General features: G+C 34.9%; 1 protein-coding gene across 1 annotated transcript in view; it reads left to right on the plus strand.

The window, feature by feature from the left end:
* NEK10 (NIMA related kinase 10) overlaps nucleotides 1-21,494 on the plus strand; it is a 91,754-nt gene that overhangs the window by 56,904 nt on the left and 13,356 nt on the right. Inside the window, 6 exon segments of the mRNA XM_025895402.2 lie at nucleotides 5,875-6,041; nucleotides 6,127-6,213; nucleotides 13,461-13,509; nucleotides 15,221-15,258; nucleotides 16,763-16,863; nucleotides 20,328-20,438. Coding sequence (XP_025751187.2) covers nucleotides 5,875-6,041; nucleotides 6,127-6,213; nucleotides 13,461-13,509; nucleotides 15,221-15,258; nucleotides 16,763-16,863; nucleotides 20,328-20,438 — 553 coding nt within the window.

The following is a 21,494-nucleotide window of genomic DNA, read 5'->3' on the forward strand; positions in this document are numbered from 1 at the left end:
ACCTCTAGATGATTATGAGTTGATTGCATTATGTCTTTTCTGGATTGATTTAGAAACATGAATGAGTCTTGAGAAATGCTGGGATTTCTTTCTATGCCCCTTCTATCACAAAGACCACAATGTAAATAAATGTGAAGTGTTTTGTAATAATACCTGTAAATAGAGACCATGCTACTGTTACCAGTCTTCTTCATCCACAGGAATGGATTTATCTTTTTCTTCATCCACAGGGATCTGTGACCAAAGGCGGAAGGGTTAGAGATCATGATTTAAGAATCTGTACTTTTGTAACCACCCTGCAGGCTACTGGCAACTCTTGTAATTCACAGCAGCCATCGATTTCCTCACAAGAAAGAGGACAGGATTGCAGCTATCTGAAAGACAAAGAAACACAAAATGATTTAGCTGCTTTTTCACCAAGTCATTTCCCCCCACACCCAAATTCAGTTCTGCTCTGTTGGCAATTGTTGTGCTAATAATCATGTTAGTTTCTAAGCATCACCACACGCATTACAAAGTAGTACTTAATTAGCAATTCAATTTGAATTAATCAAGTTTTTTTGTTAACTCAGAAAAAGACATAAAGATTGGATTAATGTTCATTTTAATTTCCTTTTTCTTTGTGTTTAGAAATAGATTCTGTGCAATTCAGCCTTTTGGTGCATAAAAGATTTTTTTTTTCTTAAAACAGCCATGTATGTGTGCAGCAACTGCTTTTGTATCAGTTGAAGCAATGACTATGCTTGGTTTTAAAACACTTAGAAGGCAACAGGTTATTAATATTGCAGAAATAGAGTCCTGTATTTATGTTAGATTAGAATATTAAAATATTTTTATTAAAATTTATTCTTAAAATGTATTAAAATTGTATTTAAAAATTGGGTGATAATGACTGTGCACTGCTGCATACAATTCCCTTTGGAAATGAGTGAGGACTCAGGAATGTCATGAAGACTTAACATTCCACCAATTCATTTCTTCTTCAACCTTTCACTCCACTGACACAATTCTGTTTTGACATTTATGTAGCAGGTACTAGATTTAAAGTTTAAATGTTAGAAATGTTGGCGTGATAAAAAGAAAATAACCTTTTTAGATTTATACTGTGTATGTTTGGAGAATAGAGTAATGATATAAAAACTGTTTTGCAGGTATATTTTTTTTAAGTGTTGCCGAACGTAGAAAATAGTCATCACAGCCAAATTACTACCTGTGAAAACATATGATCAGACTCTTAAGGACAAACACATAATATGCTTAATTCGGCTTCAATTTGTTAATACATCTAAATACTTTAATAGAATTACCGGATAAAAGGCAGGAAGAGTTGTCAGAGATTATCTTGTCCCTCTCTGAGCTTTAGAGCTACCTGTCACTCCTGGCAGGTATTTGACCAGTCAGTCATAAAAAAGTCATGTGATAGAAACAGTTTAGAAACAGCAGAGATGCACAAACTGTCTTTACAGTCAGGAGTCACATCTGATTTGAGTCTTTCTTTCCATTTGAAGATAACATCTAGGAAATGATGAAGATGCCTGAAGCATCCTGGGCATACCCACAGCACATATACACTGTGCTATACACAATATCTAAAGTTGTCTGATGCTTGCAGAAAATTTTGGTCTTACTTTGTATACTTGACAGAGTAGATATGATATGCATGTCTTGTTTCCAGGAGATACTAGATGGACATATGCATGTGCACTTGACATTTTCAGACCCAATCTTAAGTGCCATAAAAGCACTCTGAGAGCACTAAATCCAGAATATCCCCAGAACACTGCATTTGCTGAGCACATTCAGACCAGTTACATTGTGTATGAACGCTTATTTCTCTCTTCAGGATCCCAGATAGATGCAATAGTTGAACACTTGATTACTGAAATTGTCCTCCTGACAGTGGAAATATGTAAAAGTTATGTCTTTTCTCTTTTATGTTGGTTCCCCTCTCTGTGATTTTTTTTTTTAATATGGACTGAATAATAAAAAATGTGGAGAGACAGGAAAAGAAAGATATGAAAACAATCAGAGGTCTACAAAACACGACTTAAAAAGTAAGACTGACATAATTTTAAGGGTAGTGTTCAAAATTGTACCTAATTACTCCAACTGAGAATCTTATTGGTATCAACTAGAAGGAATAAACAATTCTTTGGAATTATTCTTTATACATCCCAGTATGATGTCCCCCTTTCCGTAACAGCATGGTGTTGTTGAGTCATATTCTGTTTCTCATCCATCAAAATCCCCCTATCTTTTCCTGCACAGCTTCTGTCTGACCAGTCTTTCCCCAGTCTGCGCATTTGTACAGTTGTTCCCCATTGCTCACAGAACTTTGGTTTCTCTCTGTTTAAACTTCGTAAGTTCTTTTAGTTTCTCCAGCTTCTCAGAACTTTCTTTGACACCCACTGTCGGTTTCACTGACACAGCTCTGTGTATGATGTATATGCTGCAGTATGATATATGATGTGAATGTATCGCAGTCTAGGCACCTTTAACAGGCACTCTGGCTATCCATTATTCAGATTATCATTGTAATTCAGTGACACCGTTGAGTAGTTTTGGAACAAGGTCAAAAAGGATCCTGAAAAATTGTGCTTGCTACCCATTTTCAGTGTAACAAACACTCGAAGCGCTTACCAAGTTGAGTACAATTTTTATGGTCAATTATACAGCCAACTGATCGTGATTTTGTCTAGGTCACACTTCCCTAGCTTTCTTGTAAGATGTCATGAAAAACATTGTCAAAAGCCTTGCTAAAATTCTTATATATAACATCTACTTCTTGTTCCTAGTGCACAAGAACTGTTACCCTCTTACTGAAAAAAATACATTGTTTTAGCATGTTTTTTTTCCCTGACAATTTCACGTCAGCTATTATTCATTTTATTGCTGACTTGTAGGTTTTTACAAATAGTTTAATAGTGGAAATAGTTCTGTTTTTTTTTCTTGAAATAGAAATTCAATTGATTAGCATAATGCTGTAATTGTAAATGTCTCAAATAAAGAAGATTAATTAAACACTGTTTGCAAATGCCACTAGAGAGCTCTATATTTCTTGAAGATAGAAAAGTTAATTCTTCTGGACAGTAATATGACAAAACAGATCTAAACAAAAGATCGATATCTTTATTCTACTTGGGTTTTTTAGATTTTTTTAGATTTCTACTGGAAGTCAAAAAGAGCAATTTAGGCTTCACTTGTCCAAAAATTAGGTATAACTTGATTTTACAGTAGTAATGGTGACCAAGGAAGAGACAAGTGTACAGGATATAGATGAAGATAGAATTTTTTCTTCATGGCTAGGACACAGATTTCCAGAGATGCTTTTGTTCAGTAATAAAGATAGATGAATGCTGGAAAAAAAATTAATTGGTTCATTATTTGAACATTTTTTTGAAGAGGGACTTTTTTCCCTTTAGCTTTTGTTTTCAACTGTGTTTCTTTGTACTAGAAGGCAGAGTTTGCTTCAACAAAAGTGGCAATCAATCTGATACATGGGGAAACTGAGACACTAGTTTATTACAGAAATGTGAAAATAAACTGAATCAACTGATGGAACCTCCGTAAAGATTTGTAAAATACTGGAACGCTAGAATCAAGTGTAGGTATGAGCATAGTTCAAATGAATATGTATCAACCTAAACTCAAACTCCTCTTTGAATGTTTGTGATGTTTTGAGTATACCACTGTTTCACAGATTTCTTCAAAAGATAAGTATCTGTCTTTCTACTTGTCTGAAAGAAGTATGTCTGAGACTTTGAGGCATATGAAAATGATTGCTTCACTGTGTTGGAGAAAAGTTTCTCCATCCTCTTCTCATAAAATTATGTCCATATGTAGATCCTTATGTTCTCCCTCCAATGGTGACCAAAATCATTGAACTTGCATCGCAGCATCCTCTAGTCAGGGTACTTTTGTCCCTCTAAATCATCCAGTTGTCCTACTCAAAAAAAGAAAAAGCAGTATATAATCTTGTTTTTGAAACTTATTAGCTATTTTCTAGGTGGAGCAAAATATACACAGCATTACTCTCAGATTACTAATGAATACTATAGTTTTCTATGTTCAGCCGTTATGTAAATGGGCCAGATTTTATGTATAGACAGGTTATAGCTTTACAGTTTATATGACTGCTTTAAGGCTTTAGAATATGTTTCACTGATCTCTGAGCAGTTTCTATAGCAGGTCTGACAATTATTTTTATCATGAGGTCTGTGGAATTCAATTCACACATTTTGAACAAGTTTCTCATCTTGATGGGCTGCTAGATCTGAAACCAGTTGGTAATAGCTGTCTTTTTGATATTTTTTTTTTCTTCAGCTCCACCTGATTTAGAAGTTATTGTTAACAGTTAGTCTTTTGAGTATGAGGTTCAGTCCTGTAAATGTTGAAAGATTTAAGTTTGAAATGTCCATGCAGTTTGACCCTTCTGTGTCTTGACTTTGTTTTCTTTAATGTAAAACAGGTGAGTTGGTTCTTTTCAGTAACTGTACTCTGACTGTTCAGGGTACACTGTGTGCTCATATTCCAGGACTAGACTGCTCTCTTCAAGTGAACTAGAGAGTCATCATTAGTGGTTGTCATGCTGTGCTACACTCCAGTCACTGCTATTGTGACATCTTGGACATAAGCTCAGTCCAGTACTTAAGTATAAAATGATCTTTTCCCACCTGAATTTAAGGAGAAAGGCTTGACCATCCATCTCTTACAAGTTAAGTTATAGATTTGGGAGTAGAACCAAAGACGGGGAAGTAATTGAAGCAGACCTATTACACAGACAGTGTATAGTCAGTGCTCAGGGGTGCAGTTAGGTTTCTGAGGAGAAAGGTTTTCTAATGCACCCACTCTGTTCTTTCCTGATAAGATAAAAATACTTCTTGGGAAAAACTTTGAAAGAAGTTGACTTAGATAAAGAACAAATTGTCTTAGGCAGACTTGGTAAAAATATAAGTATTTAGGAATGTATTATCTCCTGAAAATAATATTAAAGATACTAATTTGTTTAATCTGATATATTTGTATAATTTATCTCCTGTCCTCCTTTATCACGCTTTGCTCTGACAAGATAGGGTAAAAAGAAACATGGATTTATTTACACACAACAGAACTAATATGTGAAGACTTGGAACAATATATACAGAGATCATAAAACATCTTCCTTCAAAATACATTGCATTAAAATAGAAGCAATAACAGGGATCAGGGATTTCTATTCTTTCTAGAAAAACAGTAAACACTGACAACAGCAGAGGCAGAATTTTAAACTTATTAAAGAACCTTGTGCTACAAACAGGACACAGCAGTTAAATGTTACAGGCAAATAATTTATGTTGAATGTTTTATTTTCCTAGCTCTGTGTTTGGTCATTTCAGCCTTGGGGTCTCTGACATGGCATCATGTCAAGTTAATTCCATATTTTACTACCATTTTGGCTGTTATGCAGGTTTTACGTTGTCCAGAACTGGACTGCTGTTTATTATCTAAGCTGGAAGGGAGTAAATCTACCAATGCTCGTACCTGGGAACCTACTGTCTTTGTCCAGTCTTCTGTTTTTGTTCAGTGTTTGCTTCTGCTCTGGCGTTTGTTTCATTTTTTTCACTTTCAATGCTTGTTGTGAAAAGATTGTCATCAAGAACAAAGATGTCTTTTATGTAAAGACTAGAAATATTTTTTTTCAGTTTGAAAGTTTTGTTCTAAATTTAGAATCAGTGACTGAACCAGTTACTCTACAGTCCTGGACTAGAAGCTAAGTGGGAACAAAAAGAGTGTTTTTATGCGTGTATGCACAAGTGACACTTTCATTTTCAGAATTTCTAATAAGTTCTGGAAAATGACAATATATAACATTTCCTTTTTGTTCTTTGTTGTCAGAAAAATTATCAGTCTTCATAGTAGCAGCAATGGAGCAGCCAGTTGCAAAAGTCAGTTTTCAGAAAATACTGACCTTCCAGTTGATAGTTGTCAGTCTGCATGTGGAAAATATGAGGAAGGAACATATGAAGAAATTCTGGTAGAGGATCACAGGACTATAGAGAAAGGTAGGCATTAACAAAAGAAGCATCAGGGTGCTGATGCTGGTCAGAGGTGGGTTAAAAGCTTCTTTGTTTTGATTTTTATGTGCAGGTATGTTCTCTGAATTAGATGCTGAGCTGGACATACTGGACTACTCAAGCAGCTCCAGTTCAAGTAATTTGAAAGAGTCTGCTATTGGTAATATTCTTTAAGAATTAAGTGTACACTAATTTCTAACAGCAAAGCAGTTGTTTATTCCAGAATATTAGGGTATTTCATTATTTGTTGCAAGTTCACTATCTGAACTACCTAAGTAAAGAAAATAACTGTGCCTCTGTGGCAGCCATTTCCAGTTTAATACATTTTGCATCTCATAGTCTTTGTGTAGCTTGTCTCCGTATTTTGCAGTAACGTCTGTGAAAGCTGGAATATTATCGGGCAACTTGACAAAGAAGGTAGTTTTAAATTTGAAGCCCTAAGATGACTAGTATTGATGAGAAACAGATGGAAGAGTGTGAAAAATAAAGTTGAAAGAGGCAGGCTTTAGCTGTCTAGATGAATTGGCTGAATGGAATTGAAGGAAGGCTTAATGATTAAAGCAGGATTATGTGATAAAACAGAGCATTAATTCTGCTTATAGTTATTTATGGTAAGCAAATAGGAAAGCATCAGCTGTGTTGGGTGTTATCTTAAGTAACAGTTTTTTCTGATTATGTTCCAAATATGAAAATTTAAAAGAAAAAAACAAAAAACCAGCTCTAACTGCTTTGAGTCACTTGCAAAATTGTGAGCTACCATGATGTACCTATTAAATGGGATGAGATTATGATTAGAGAAAATCAAAGAGCATTTTATACTAGAAAAAAGAGATGGATATTAGAGTTGAGCAAAATTTAAGATTTCCATTCATCCTGTTTAGTTCTGAAAGAAAATTTGTGGATGATTTATAATGTACTTTTTAGTAAAGGGAATGTAGTCGTGTGAAGATTAACAAATATTATTGGTACAAGGTCCCAGGCTTCATAAAACATAGAATAACATCACTTTATCTGTTTGTAATCCTATCTGCTAGTTCGATTTCTCTCAGATTTTGGCCTAGGTGCTGAAGAAATATGACTACTTTTAATTGAAATGTCTAACCATTAGCTCAGGGCAAATAAATGATTTAATAATTCTATTTAAAATCCATTAATATGATTTACTAATTGTAACTGGATAGCCTGCCTTTCTAAAGGCTGGAGGACCTGTGGCAGGCCAGCCCTGAGATTATTATCAAAGTTTTCTTTAAAAAATAATAATTTTAAAAAGCACTTTGTTGCTTTCTTGTGCCAAGAGAGTAACAGGAGAATGCTACGGGATACAGGGCAGCCTAGTCTAACTGTGGGAGAGGGCCTGCATAAAAGGAATCCCTTGAGGAAAAGCAGCTTGCGGAGACAAATGTTCTATTTTGTGTTTATACTGAAGAATAACTCATTGTGTGTCTCACAGAAATGTAATTAATTGTGGGCTAGTTCAGCGCTGTAAACAGACATTTGAAATCTTTGTAGTTTGTAACTTACCACACCCAAAGCATTACTGGTAATGATTTCCTTGCAGTCTATTTTGCTTGATTGAGATCTGGACATTAACAAAACATCAACTTTTTCTAATATTTGAATATTATGGTACCAGGTTTCCATATTTTTAATTAAATATTTTAAGTAGAAAGATCCAGTTGGTTCCTGTCAATCGCAGTAACTTTAATCAGCATTTCTAGAAATCATTATTCATTTTTCTCCCAGCATAGAGTTTAATTATATAGATACTTCAAGATTGCTTTTTCAGAAAAATAACTCTGTAGTCTTATGTTCTTAAATCACCTCTAGTGTCTACTTAATATTGAAGTCAGTGTTGTATATTGGTTGTAATTAATGCTGGCAAATATTTCTTCTTTTCAAGGATAAAGAAAAGGTAGCTTTAAAAAATAATTATAAGTTCAGGATAATTGGGTATTACTTGGATTATGCTCCATTCATTACTGATAAATGACTAACAGAGTTTGCGTTATCAGCCATGGTTTCTTCAAGCATGTCAGCATTGCAGGGGAAAATGTGACCAATATTCATCTAACTAACTTGGAAACTGCTAACATGAAGATGTGAGTTTTAGTTATGGGTATATTGATGAGGACCTTGAAAGGATTTGTCTAGTCATGCTGTCATCACATCATTCTCAGAATAAACATGATCTGCAACCGTAGAAAAATATCAGTCTAATTTAAAACTAGGGCGGCATCTTGTGTGATATGCTGAGTTGTTCATTGGCACTGAAGCTGCTATGCATTTGACAGTGTAATGGGGGTAAGCTTTTTTTATAGTCCACTATTGTCATAATGTTTTCAATAATTTTACATACTCTGATTTTCAATTATCCTTTAAGAAAAGGATTATTCTTCTTAGTCTAGACAATGTATTTCTACAAGACCAACTCCTTTACTCTCAAGATGGCCAAATGCAGGGTATGTAGATTCTGGAAGAGTTATTCCTGGTACTTGAAATGATTAATCCTACAGAAGCAAGATTCTATATATTTCAGAAGCATAGAGGCAGTAGTGACAGATGCATTTTTTTTTCCCCACCTGAAGTCCTATTAATTTGAAAACAGAAAGATTGACAGAGGGTAGGGCCATACTGAGTCAAAAGCAATGAAGAGTGATGGGATGATAATAGTTTACTTGCTGCTGTTTTTTCTTATTTTAAAATTACAAAGTTCCCAACTTTACCTTAACTTAGACACGTTAAGAGATTTTTACTTGCTTTTGGTTTACAGTGTAACTTTACCTTCATTTCTGCTGGTAAAACCAAGTAGCAAGAAAATATATGATATATCTTAATGCACAGTAGTCCAGCAGAGCTAGTATGTCAGTTGAGTGAGAGTTTAAAAATTTACTCTATGTTTGGGAATGCTTTTTTTTGGAAAATAGTTTTTGTTTCCCTTAATCTTGTTCACTTACACTGCAATTGGGACAGCATCCTAAATACCTTGAAAGACATTACTGTGTAAAACATTGTAAAACATCCTATTAGAAATCCTATGACCTTCCTCACAATAAAAATGAAGCATGCAATATATTCCTTTCAGAATTGCTCAGCCATTAGCTTTTCATAAGGCTAAGAAGTCTCAATGTACAGTCCTGTTGTGCTGCTGTATCTTTCTTAGAAGTTTTATTGTTACCTCATAATTTAATTTATGTTTTCAGTGTTTGGGGTAACCTTTGATCTAACTTGTGATCAATAAGCAAAGACATTGATATTCAGGATTCCTTTCCTGAATTTCTGCAAACCAATAGTATTCAGAGTTACCATGTAATGAAGACACCACAGATCTGCCTGAAGAATATTCTAGTGATGTAACTGTAGAGGGTCTCCTATATCTTTCTTTGAGCTTTTAGAAATATAACGTGTTTACACAGTGCCAGGACTTGAGTTTTGTGCAGGTGATGCTCATATCCAGTTGAATAATTGGGGATTCTAGAACTAGGATGCTCTCAAAATAGGAACTCTGTATGTTGTATGTAGCAAATGATTGGGCTCTGAGTTTAGGTCATTGCTTAGCTCCACATTTAACTACTTTTGAGGATAACAAGGAACACTATGTGAAATGAAACCCCCATTCAGTAATGTTGCTTGCTGTCTGGAGTCAGTAATCTGCAGTCAACTACATTATATCTTACAAGCTCTGTGATCATAGAGCTGAGCTTTTTTTTTTTTTTTGGCTTAGACCAGTTGCATTTGATGAGTTTAATGTTTTGAGAGGATATTTCTTCTTTCAATAATGTGATTAGATAGTCTTGTAAGTCTTTAGGATAAGATTGTCTGACATCTGCTATATATGATTCTTTAGACTGTGAAGGGAAAGCTTAGGAAATTCCTTGAAAATTATTGCATCAAGAAAACTATCATTTGCACAATGGGCTGTCTGTGAAGAACTTTGGAGATCTTAGTGTTTTGTAGGCTTGCTCTTCCCAATTTATCTAAGATTCAGATTTCTCTTGAGACCTTGGGCTAATGGGTCTTTATAGAAAATATCAGCTAGAACAAGATCTGCTGAGACCCGGTTTTCCAGTATGATGCTGGAGTTAAGTTCAAAGTATGTTTATGTCAACTTCTGTTGCTGTACATGGAGTCCCTGCTAGTGAGAAAAGAACTTAGTTGTTTACTCTGCAAAAGGGCTTAATTAATGTGCTTGGGATTGGCCATTCCAGTGCACAGTGGTTTATAGGACAGCTTGCTAAGAGTATTTTGAATAAATAAAGGTAATTTGACCTTTCTCCTGAATAGATCATTAAGCTGTCATTCAAAAAACCACATCCTTTGCTTCCATTTTGTTCAAAGAGATACACTGAAGTTTTCTGCTGATGTGAAATCTTGATTCAGTGTTCCTACCGGTCTGATCAAACTGGAGAGGGTTTTCAGAGATTTTTTAGATAACATTGAAGTGAAAGTTAAAGCCAAAGCAAAAGTTATTATCTCCTCAGGTTTTTCTGATCTCATATCGTGTTATAAACTCTTCTCTTGAAATTACATGGTTAGGTGCCTGCAAGAGCAAAACACTAAACTGCCTATTAAAAGGTATTTATATGATTTGCACTTATTTCAATGCATGTTAAGAAGTTAAAGCCTTAGAAGTTGCTTTAATTACATCCGCTATTAAAGACCAAAGTAGCAGTCAGTGAAGTTCTTTATGCCTCATTTAATTTTTTTTTTAAATGTCCTCAAGGAATCTTCATAGAGCTATTCAGAATAGAGAGGCTGATGAGAATTAAAAGCTTTGGCTTTTGTGTGTCTTTCACATTCTAACAAGAGTGGGCACAAAATAGGAGAGAGATGAAGGATGTGTATTTCGTTTTTCCTTGAGATCCTCTCAAACTGAGAAATATCCTCTTGCAAGGCATTTGAACAAAACATATTGCCTTGCTCTTCCTATCCCTGTCAAAGGAGTAACCATGGTAAAAGGAAATACAGTCCGGGTAATCCTGGGCTGAACATCAGGATGCACAATGTGCTCCATGACTTGTTAGTTAACTTGTCTGCATCTTAATCTTTTTTCTTACTTCTCGTCTGGCTTTGTGTGATTAGCATAACTCATACACAGAAGGCTAAGTATTATAAATAAAGTCTTTAGTGTTACGTGTGTGTATATACACATGAATGTTTGTTACAGTGATTTTTACATGTTTGAATCTCCTTGTGATTAGTTATTGAATAGATTATTTGGCTGTGTTTTCATAGTGACTAACACATAATGAGATTTTTCTCTCTGATGTAGCTACTCAGTGGGTCTCTAACATAATAATAAGCAATAAAAATAGGGCTGAAGGATGCTTGCTATTGTTTAGTGATGTTCTGCATCATGATTTCTGAGTTTTTTTTGGTTCTGTTTTTTTAACATTAGTATTTTCCTAACTTTAGCATATGAATCAGAAAATACTATGTCTCTGCCATGTACAGTGAGTGATGAGACAGATTCTGGTGTGAAATATCATGCACTTGTAAATACACTCATAAACTGGCAGATTAGCAAGTCAAATGTGGTGAGTCATCAAACTGATCAAGCAAATTTGGATATGAACCCTTTACTCATTGAAAGACCATTTATTTGAAACAGCCAAAGGGTATAGTATTTCAAACCCAATTTTGTGTATGAATACTTGGAAAAGGGTGTGTGTGTTTTTTATAAAATTCTAGCAAAGAGCTAGAATTCAAACTTAGCTTTCTAGCCAAGTGGCTTCTGTTACTAATTTTCATGAATATATTCACGTAATATATTGTGGTGTTTATTGTGTCTGAAGTGGGAACTCAAAATCCTTACCCCAAGCAGCGTGATTCAGGTTCAGTCAGTGCTTCTACTTTTGTATTTGTATTATTGTGTCTGCATCCTAAGCAGGTAAAGTATCTGTTCCTTGAATAGGCACAATCATATTTTACATGTCATTCTTTACTTTCTAGACAGTAGACACTGTCTTTGTCTATTTTTCTGTCTCAGTAAAAAGGTTAATTGAAGTACTTTTGCTTCTATGAGAGCCTAGTTTATTTGCTATTACATAGGTCAGCTTTTCTTACCCAAGTCTTTTATGCTAGCTACTACAGAATTTTAATATCTGTTTTCCTAAGCAAACCATTAACAAGGAGTAAAATTGTTTCTTTTTCTTTCATTCTCTGTCTGTCTGTGTTCCTCCTTTTTAGGGAAACAGATTTGGCCTAAAAATGTATCATTTCTTTTGGTTTTAAAGTGATTCCAGTGTGACAGATGCAAGCCTCCTTCAGGATTTTGTTTTTTTAAATTCAGAGGATATCAGAAAAGTAAGAAAAATAGAGGCACTGTATTTCACAATACAACACAAAGTATGTTTGAACACAAAAAGATTTAAGACTCTCAGAAATGTGTTTGCTCTACTGTTGCTCTAGAACTAATATAACTACTGTAACAAGACCAACAATGGGAAAACTAGTATAAATGTGACATAAAATCTTTTTTTTTCTTATCTTCTATTTGAGTGATTAGTTCTTGTTTAATGGTAATGCTTGCAATGTTAGTAAGTGTGGAAAAAAATCTCATGTAGACAAAGATGAAGGGAATTTTATTAAAATCCATGAATTGTATGGGAAAATTGTTCTAGAATATTCTAATCTTACTATTCAGACTCTCAGTTAGCAGAATTACCTTTTCATTAAACATACACTTATTCGTCATTCAAACTGAGATACTATTTGTAGGACAGAGTGGTCTCATACGTCCAAATGACCATGAAAAGAGTGGTTTTACAGGAGTGTTTTAAGGCAAATGCTTAAGACTAAGATTTAAGGCAATGCTTTCCAAGTGTAGAAATAATAACATTACCCTTCCTTTTAGACATTTTTGGCACTATGCACTAATTATGTTAATGTTTACATACAGTTTTATTGCTTATTAGATGTTGGACCAATAACTGGTCTTCAAAGTCTTAAATTCAGTAGGATTATATAAGAAGTGAGGTATTGTAGATGTTACTGCATATGAATAGTTAGCTAATAGAATGGTGGCAATAAAACCCTGGTGGAACAAGGTTTAGACAACCCCTCAAAGGTCCCCTAAAAAAGTGGACTCTATCCAGACTATCAACAATGTTGTCGTTATAGCGGTAGCAGTAACTGTAATAATTGAATGCAAATCTTCTGTGGACATCTAGTCAATATGTATTGTTAGTGTCTGTGAAATTCTGAAAGTGTTTCTTGAAATACTGTGTGGGGCTGAGATTTTAGTTTATGATGTAGGAAAATCTTCAATGCATCAAACAGTAACTCGATGTTTGCTTAACACTGTTTTTTAAAATTTATTTTGACACCATGTCTGGGAAATAGAAAATATTAACATGCATGTTTTGGGGTCTTTTTAAGCAGAAGATGATGTTTATGTCCTTGTTTCAGGTATAATTAAACAAAGTTTTAGTACTTCTGGAAGACAACCAAAGATAAGGTAGGTGTGATTTATATTTTTAATATAAATTATATAATCGATCACTGTTATGATCAATTCCAGTTGTTTGATTCACAGTGAAACAATTCTGCAATTTCCTTCATGAAACAGTTCCTTACTTACCATTACAGAGTCATATTGTATCAGCCTACAACACTCAGTCTGCTTGAAAATGTTGTAAGAGGGTGCTTGCACTCAAAAGTTTTACGTGATAAATAGTTTTAAAAATGGACTTTGCTGCATCAGCTAAACCAATGTTATTTGGTCAGCCAAATTCTGGTTTTGTGTTTTTAAGCAGATGTTTTTCCATACAAAAATGTGTTTGTGTATTGGATAGTGTGGAGTATATTGTAGTAGCGTAGAGTAAGATCTTTCCCTTTGAACTTCTCTAGACCTTCTATACAAACATAGAAACCCATTTTTTGTATTGTGGAGGCCCATTTACTTCAGAAAAGGAAACAAAAGAAGCAGAATGTGTCACGTCATCCCTCTTCCTCTTCTAAAGGTCTTCCTTATTCTTCTGTTGTTTATTTAGTACTGCATCAAACACATTCCTGACCAACCATTATTTTTTCTGATCTCCTTGGCACCACTCTTACTCACAGACTCTGTTCTTTGTTTTTTATTTCTGCTTTTCTTTCATATCTGAGAAAAACCTTCAAAATGACTCTTGGCTGCATCTGCCTCCTGAACAATTTTTTTCTTTTCACCTTTAACTTAGCTGTGTAAGTATTTATAATGATGGCATTGATTCCTCTGGTGTTTCTCCACAGACACCATTTTAACCAAAGGCAATATTTTATTTTTGCTTTGAGAGTGGTTCTTAGCATGTCACCATCCAGTCTGTCACTTATCACTTCACAGCTTTGGTCCTGTTGCAGTCAGTAGTGGCAGCCTCCTCATGCTTGTGTTGAAGCCAGCACGTCTTTTTCTCTCTGTACAAATTCACTCGTCCACAAATCTCTGTCCCTCACATAATCATTAGAAAAGCTATCTCCTTATCTGTCTTCATAACTACTCCTTGAAACTGTAGTTTTCCCTACTGCCACAAAAATATATACCAATTCTTACCATACTAAGACTATCACAGCTGGCACCCATCAGGACATCATATCGGTTCATTCAGTTTCCTCTCTGTTCATATTCGTTTTTTATTACTTATTTCAGCTAGTGAAATCTGCCAGCTGGGAAAGAGTTTGTGTAGAGTACAGAGCAGGATCTAACATTGAAACATGTAGACCTGTATTTCTGACATTGAGATATTGCTATCCTCGTGATGTAATATTATTTTTTTCCCCCATTTTACCAGTACTGTATGCATCATTACTTGTGTTTTTCTTCTCTAAACAATAATTATTCTTCATGTTTTCCATCCATAAGAAGGGTTAACCAAAAGGTCCTTAAACACGTACAAGTGCATAATCTAGTGGATTATTGAGTTTTCAGTATTAAAATCCTCTCTACAGACTTTGTGTGTTCCAGGCTGAAAACTGAGCAGGGAAAGAAACTTTTATTTAGTAGAAGTTATGCTGGACACGCAGAGTAAGCCAGCCTTTATGTAACTTAAAAATGCACAGTTAAAAACAAGGGGATTTGGACAGATTTCCTCTAGAGGAAACATGAGACGTAGTCAGGAAATACTGTTATTTTATTTACAGTCGTTGATGCCAAACATAATTAAAACCTTTTTTTTTTTTCCAAATAATGATAGAGATTATGTTGACAGTCCTGGATCAAGACTGCGACGAGGTAATTTCGTGCTTGCAAGAAATTAAAACTTTAACTTAAATTAAACCTAACAATTTTCAAGTTTTTAAACATTATTACATTATTCTCCTGTTGCATATAGAGTGTTTTGTCATAGTCTACCAGTTGCAGATCTTTACAATATGAAATGTTATGGTTTTATCTAATAATTGTATTTTAAAATATTAGAAAATGAGACAATTACATTTCACATACAAGTATGTTGTCTGAAATATCATTAAGGTACTTCTTAAAAATATGAATTCCAATAGTAAATCAGTAAGACCTCATTTTAATGGTCATTGTGCTGGCTAAACTTCTGCTGAATGCAATTAGAATTTCCCCTGATAAATGAGTTTTCATAGAGCCCTTGTAAATTATCGTGTATTTATATACTGTGATTGATGAAACAAGTTTTCTATTTGAGGTACGTTTCTTTCTTACTGAGAAGCTTCACATACTGTGTGCTGCTAAGCTGTGATTTCAGAATGCATATTGCCTGAATTAAATAATACTTGAAAGAAAATTATTTTGAGCAGTTGAGATATTGATCATAAAAAGTGCTTTTTGTCTATAGTAAGTTCTGTTTTACAGCTTTTAGGTCATGTTGTTGCTGTCATACGAGAAAAGAGAGAAAGCTCTGTACACTGAATAACAGGGAAATCCATGTTATATCCTACTCAGTCATTTTTGTTTGCTGTTATCATTCTAAACATATTTTTATTCAGAAAAAAAATCTGAAGGCACACAAAAGAAAGGGCACTGATTTGTTTTCTTTTGGTTTGTTATACAAGCCATTGACAGGAAAAGAGAAGACAAATACCACAGAACAGGGAATAGCAAAAAAGATAACATGCCAAGAAAATACAGGTTTTCTGACTGTCCTAATAAAAGCTGAAGATTCACAGGTCATAACAGCAAGACTGGGGATTGAATAGAACAGTGTTGAAACAGTTGGTAGAGAGGTGAAAATGGGGCAGAAATAGCTAAATCCAAATTGCTCTTCCAGTGGTATGTATTTTAGATTATTACAGCATGGCTTCCACTGTCACCTTGACCAGAAAAAACAATCTAAATTCTTCTCTAAGTGACTCAGGGGAAATGCAAGACTTTTCCTCTTACTCATCATTAAGACAAGACTTAGGGAAAAAGTGTCAAACTGAATTTCACTTGACTCTGTCAACACATCTGCCAAAAGGCCACAAAACCCCCCCAGTAACAGCAATGACATCATCATCTTCCTGATCCTATTGGAAACGTGTCCCCTCTGTGACAGAAAAGGACATTTTCTGTAACTCTCTATTTCTGTGATAGCACAGCTCAGAACTGAATGGTCCCTAGACACTTCAGTTTGTGAATGTCTGTCTTCTACTTCTTGTTAAAGTAGCCAGCACAGAAATTCAGCAACATTAGCATTTATATCTACAGATTTTAAACAATGTATGCTATTACTGTACTAAGGCAACAAAATGAGCTGCCCTCCTGATTTTACTCTTGTCATCTACAGCATCAGCTGGAATTGCTGTATCACAAAGGAAGGTGTGTCAGATCAGTGACCCCGTTCAGCAGAGTCTTATTCAGCTCTACAAAATTATCTTCATCACTCAAGTATGCATTACTGTTGCTTCTGACATTCTATGCTTTTTAGTTATTTGCTGTTGTCAAAATGATGGTACTGCAAAGTGCTGCTAATTTAGTCACTGTTCTTTAAAAACAACAGAACTTGACATTTTTGCAGATGGCAGGATGCTTTAAAAATATATCATTTAAATAAAGACTAACCCTGAATATTAGTATGTGGAGGATGGCAATAATTGAGTCATGTGAAAAAAAATCAGTGGCTCACCTCAGAAAAATGGGTTGTACAGTAAATTATTTTTACAACATTCCATCATACTAGCAATACGATTATTTAAGGTGACAATATCATATACTGACTTGGAGAGTATATAAAATGCTTTCCTCTGTAGCAATAGTTCCTAAATAACTTCAAAGTTAAATTTTTTTATTATCAATAAGTAGTAATACTTTCATGGGATTTTAGTGCAATAGTTCAAATCCTGAATATGTTAAATGTTTGAAATGTTTTTAAATGTCAGATCTTTTTCAAACTTAAGACTTATTTTAAAATTAAGTTGAAATGCTTCATAATGAAAGAGAGCTGAAGTTATTTCATGCTGATTCCAAAGCAAAAATGGAGCTGATACAAATATACATTGAACTCTTCACTAAAAATGTGATGGAAAACTTTTTATTCTCTGGAAAGATGGCAGCCATCTTAAATAAATCTTGCTATTCTTAAATAAATCTCTTTTTGTTTTCCAAAATGAAGTGTTTATCTTCGGCATGTGATGTTTATCACCTCAGGGATTTTCAGATTGATGAGCCAAATTTGTTCAGTTTTGTTTAAAACAGAATAGCATAACTGAACTTGAGCATGCTTTGCATGTCTCTTTTCTTTCTTTTTTTTTATTCTTTTTAGCTGTCAAGCTTGTCAAAACAGGTAACACAGGAATTAAATTATCAGAGACAAAGAAATAATCATAATTTAAAATAATTGGAAATTATCTCCCTCTCCCACTAGCAGTAACAAGGCAGTTCAGTGTTTACATGGTGTATTAGGAGTATGTCCAAGGTGCTCGTTAGTGAACCTGGCCTCTCTGTTGAAGGTTTTATTAAGTGGCCTACTAATTAATAGAAGATATCAGAAAGTGGATGCCCAATAACTGAGAACTAACAGCAGCTCACAAACTGATTCAGAATTGACCAGTGAAGCAGCAGCAAGAACTTTGATGCTTTTGGTGTCATTTGGTTTCAGAATGGGAAAGCAGAGAAACCAGGATCCATACCTGTACTTGTTTACGCTGTACTATATGCTTCTCTTGTACTTGTTTGTGTTCTTACCAGTCTAAGGTCAAATATTTTTTATAATATATAGTTGGTTTATCAAACTCTTTTACATATTTCAGCTGACAATTCTAAACTGAAGTTTGCAAGGGAGAGTCTTGCCTGTTAGTTCTTGGCTGCTAGCAGCCTTCTCAACCCAGTTTCCATGGGAACAAGAATCAGAGTGATCTCTGGAAAACAATGTAAAAAAAAGCTTTTAAAAAAGCATTATGTAAATCCTTGGCCTTTTTTTTTTTTTTTTTAACTGATCTGACAGCTGATTTCCTTAAAACAAAAGCTAAAATTGAACACTAGTGCCTAAGGCAACTCCAAGTTTCTGAAGCAGTGGACTTGTTCTTTACCACTTCTGCTTCAGTATATCCCAGTATGCCCACGGTACATTAACTGCACACAGTTGATTGCACTGGTATGTAATCTATAGAGCATCTTGCAAGCCTTTCCTAAGGCATAATTTTTTTTGCTGGCTTATGGGCTAAGGAACATTCAACACCTGACTTAAAGCGTATATGTAAGGCCTTATCTGCATGAAAAGAGAGTAGTATCTGTCTGTAACCAAAAACCTGTATGCAACCAGCTGTCTAGTGAAGTCTTTTGTGCACAGAATGTGACTGATCTCTGGTTTGTCAGAGCAAATCAGGACTCCTGTGGGCCCAATAAAACTGTTCTGGATTTATAGCTGTCTAAAAACAGTAATTTGTTCCAGTGGGATAAATGTCTTTATGATGTGTACTGTGTCAGTGTTTGAATGTGAATTGTTAGTGGTCAAACCATCCTTAAGTAGTCAAAGAGCTTCTGAATGCAGTGGAGTGGCACTTTATGAATTTATATCAATGATGTGAGTATAAAGTGTATACTAAATGGTAGAAAATCATATTTTTTCAAACGGTGCCTGCAGGTATAAGCAACTACAGAAACAGCATAGACCATGGTTTCAAAAAGGTAGTAACATATCATCCAATTGTTGTCAGACTGAGTTTGTGTCATTGCCGTGCCCAATAGTGGAAACTTTACATTTACTGCTGCAGCATAAAAAATATTTAAAAGGAAGAGACATCCTTTGAACTCCATATTAAAGACTTTAAGCACTATAAAGTATGATTTGTACTTTTTAAAAAAATGTAAATGTAGATGAAATATCTATTCTTTTTCAACCAAAAAAATACAGGAGGAAAAAGTATACAAAATAAGTTATGCTTTATAGACAAGTGAAATATAGATTACTTCCCACAGGTAGCTTCTAGCAAAAGAGACATTCTGAATTGTATTAACAGCCATAATGACCTTAAAAGACCTGTTGAAGCAATTCTATGCACATTGAATGAAGGTCTAAGCTTCTTGAAATTCCATTAATTTCAACTGAATCGACTCATTACAGCCATACAACCATAGTCTAATGGTTGATGGGCTTTATCTATAGAAAAATGTCATAGAATCATAGAATCAGCTGAGTTGGAAGGGACCTCTGAGATCATCAAGTCCAACTCTTGATCCACTACCACTGTGGTTACTAGACCATGGCACTAAGTGCCACATCCTGTCTTATCTTAAAAACCTCCTGGGATGGAGAATCGACTACTTCCCTGGGCAGCCCATTCCAATGTCTGATTGCCCTCTCTGTAAAGAAATTCTTCCTAATATCTAACCTAAACCTCCCCTGGCACAGCTTAAGACCATGCCCTCTTGTCTTGCTGATAGTTGCATGGGAAAAGAGACCAACCCCCACCAGGCTACAACCTCCTTTCAGGGAGTTGTAGAGAGTGATGAGGTCTCCCCTGAGCCTCCTCTTCTCCAGGCTGAACAACCCCAGCTCCCTCAGCCTCTCCTCATAGGACTTGTGCTCAAGTCCTAAATGTCCCAAATACTAGCACTTTGATCAGGGAGGCAAATCTAGTTGCACCTATGTTAGGCTTGTTATTATGGTGTTTACCTTCAACGCTAGAGGAACTGAGTTATATGATAAGCCAACAGAGTGGGCAAACCAAGGAGCCTTATTATAATATGCTATTAAATCAAGTCTTGTGCTGTTGTTTATCACCATGCTGTTAGATATCAGTGTTTCTTTTTGAAGTGTAGATACTTTTTTCAATAATGGTACTGCTGCATGGGTCACCTTTATGGAAGGTGTAACTGAGTGGTGGAAACATCTGTTTCTTTGTTTCATATAGCTTCCTCCAGCTTTGCAATGCAACTTGAAAAGGAGAATCATTGAGAGGCTCAAGAAGTCCCTCTTCAGTCAGCAGAGCAATCCTTGTAATCTGAAATCAGAATAGAAAAAGGTGTAGCACACCATTTATTACATTGAATTTGTCCCTTTTTCTATTTGAATTATGCTATCGATATTAGTATCACAAAAATATAAGTGTAAGAGTCAATTTTTAAAAGGAAATATTTAGAATATTCTCTAGATATCTTTTATTTGGCAAATATGGAGGTTCATTAAGTAAGTAGTTTCTGTAGGTTGGTTTCAAGTTTTTGTCTCATCATTAGAACATTTTTTGTTAATGGAAAGGACCCGCAAGCTTCTAGCACACAAAATCAGACTTCATCTCATCAGAGCTCATAAAGACGAGATGAAGGGAAATGCAACTGGAGTTTATGTAAGCTCTTAATTTATGTAAACTCTTCTTAATTTGTGAATAGTTTCTCAGTATTTTTCATTTTTTGGAATGTATTTCTACTCAAACCATTAATTTTAAGAAAGCAATGTCCCAGAGAGCCTTGAGTATAACATACTTTGTCCCAGGGTTGCATAGTGTGTCAGCAACAGTTTAGTGTCATCATTTTAAAACCACTGCAGATTTGCAAGAATGGCCTGACTAAAGAACCGTGCCTACTTATTTTCCAGTGACAGGCTGGATGCTCTCCAACAGAGAAAGAGCTAACAATAATATCAGAATTTCTACATGTTCCTTCAAAATCTCCTGAGAACACTGTAATCAGCAAAGGATCTGAAAATTACTTCCTTGTCATCTGTGCACTGGGGGAGACTGAAGCTAAGACTGAATTAGTGACAAAGCAGTTATTAGGTATTTTATTGTACCTAAAATTTGATGACTAAGGTGATTTATTATCATTCACATAATTCTCCTGTGTGACCTAATTTGATTGTTACCTACTTATGCTGAATTGTGGAACCTTCTGCATCATTGTTTGCTACAAAATAGACTGACCCCAAATGCTGGATCCTTCCTATGCTTTTGTAATAATTAACCTCAGATGCTTAAGCTTCATGGAAGGTGGTTACTTAGTGTTTACTTTGGTTTACCTTGGTAGTACATTAGAAAGATAATTAAAGATGTTTCTTTCTGAGCTATTGGTTTCATGCCAATTTG

This window comes from Manacus vitellinus, unplaced genomic scaffold (genome assembly GCF_001715985.3).
Source record: "Manacus vitellinus isolate BGI_N305 unplaced genomic scaffold, ASM171598v3 scaffold_3_pilon, whole genome shotgun sequence".
Classification (NCBI taxonomy): domain Eukaryota; kingdom Metazoa; phylum Chordata; class Aves; order Passeriformes; family Pipridae; genus Manacus; species Manacus vitellinus.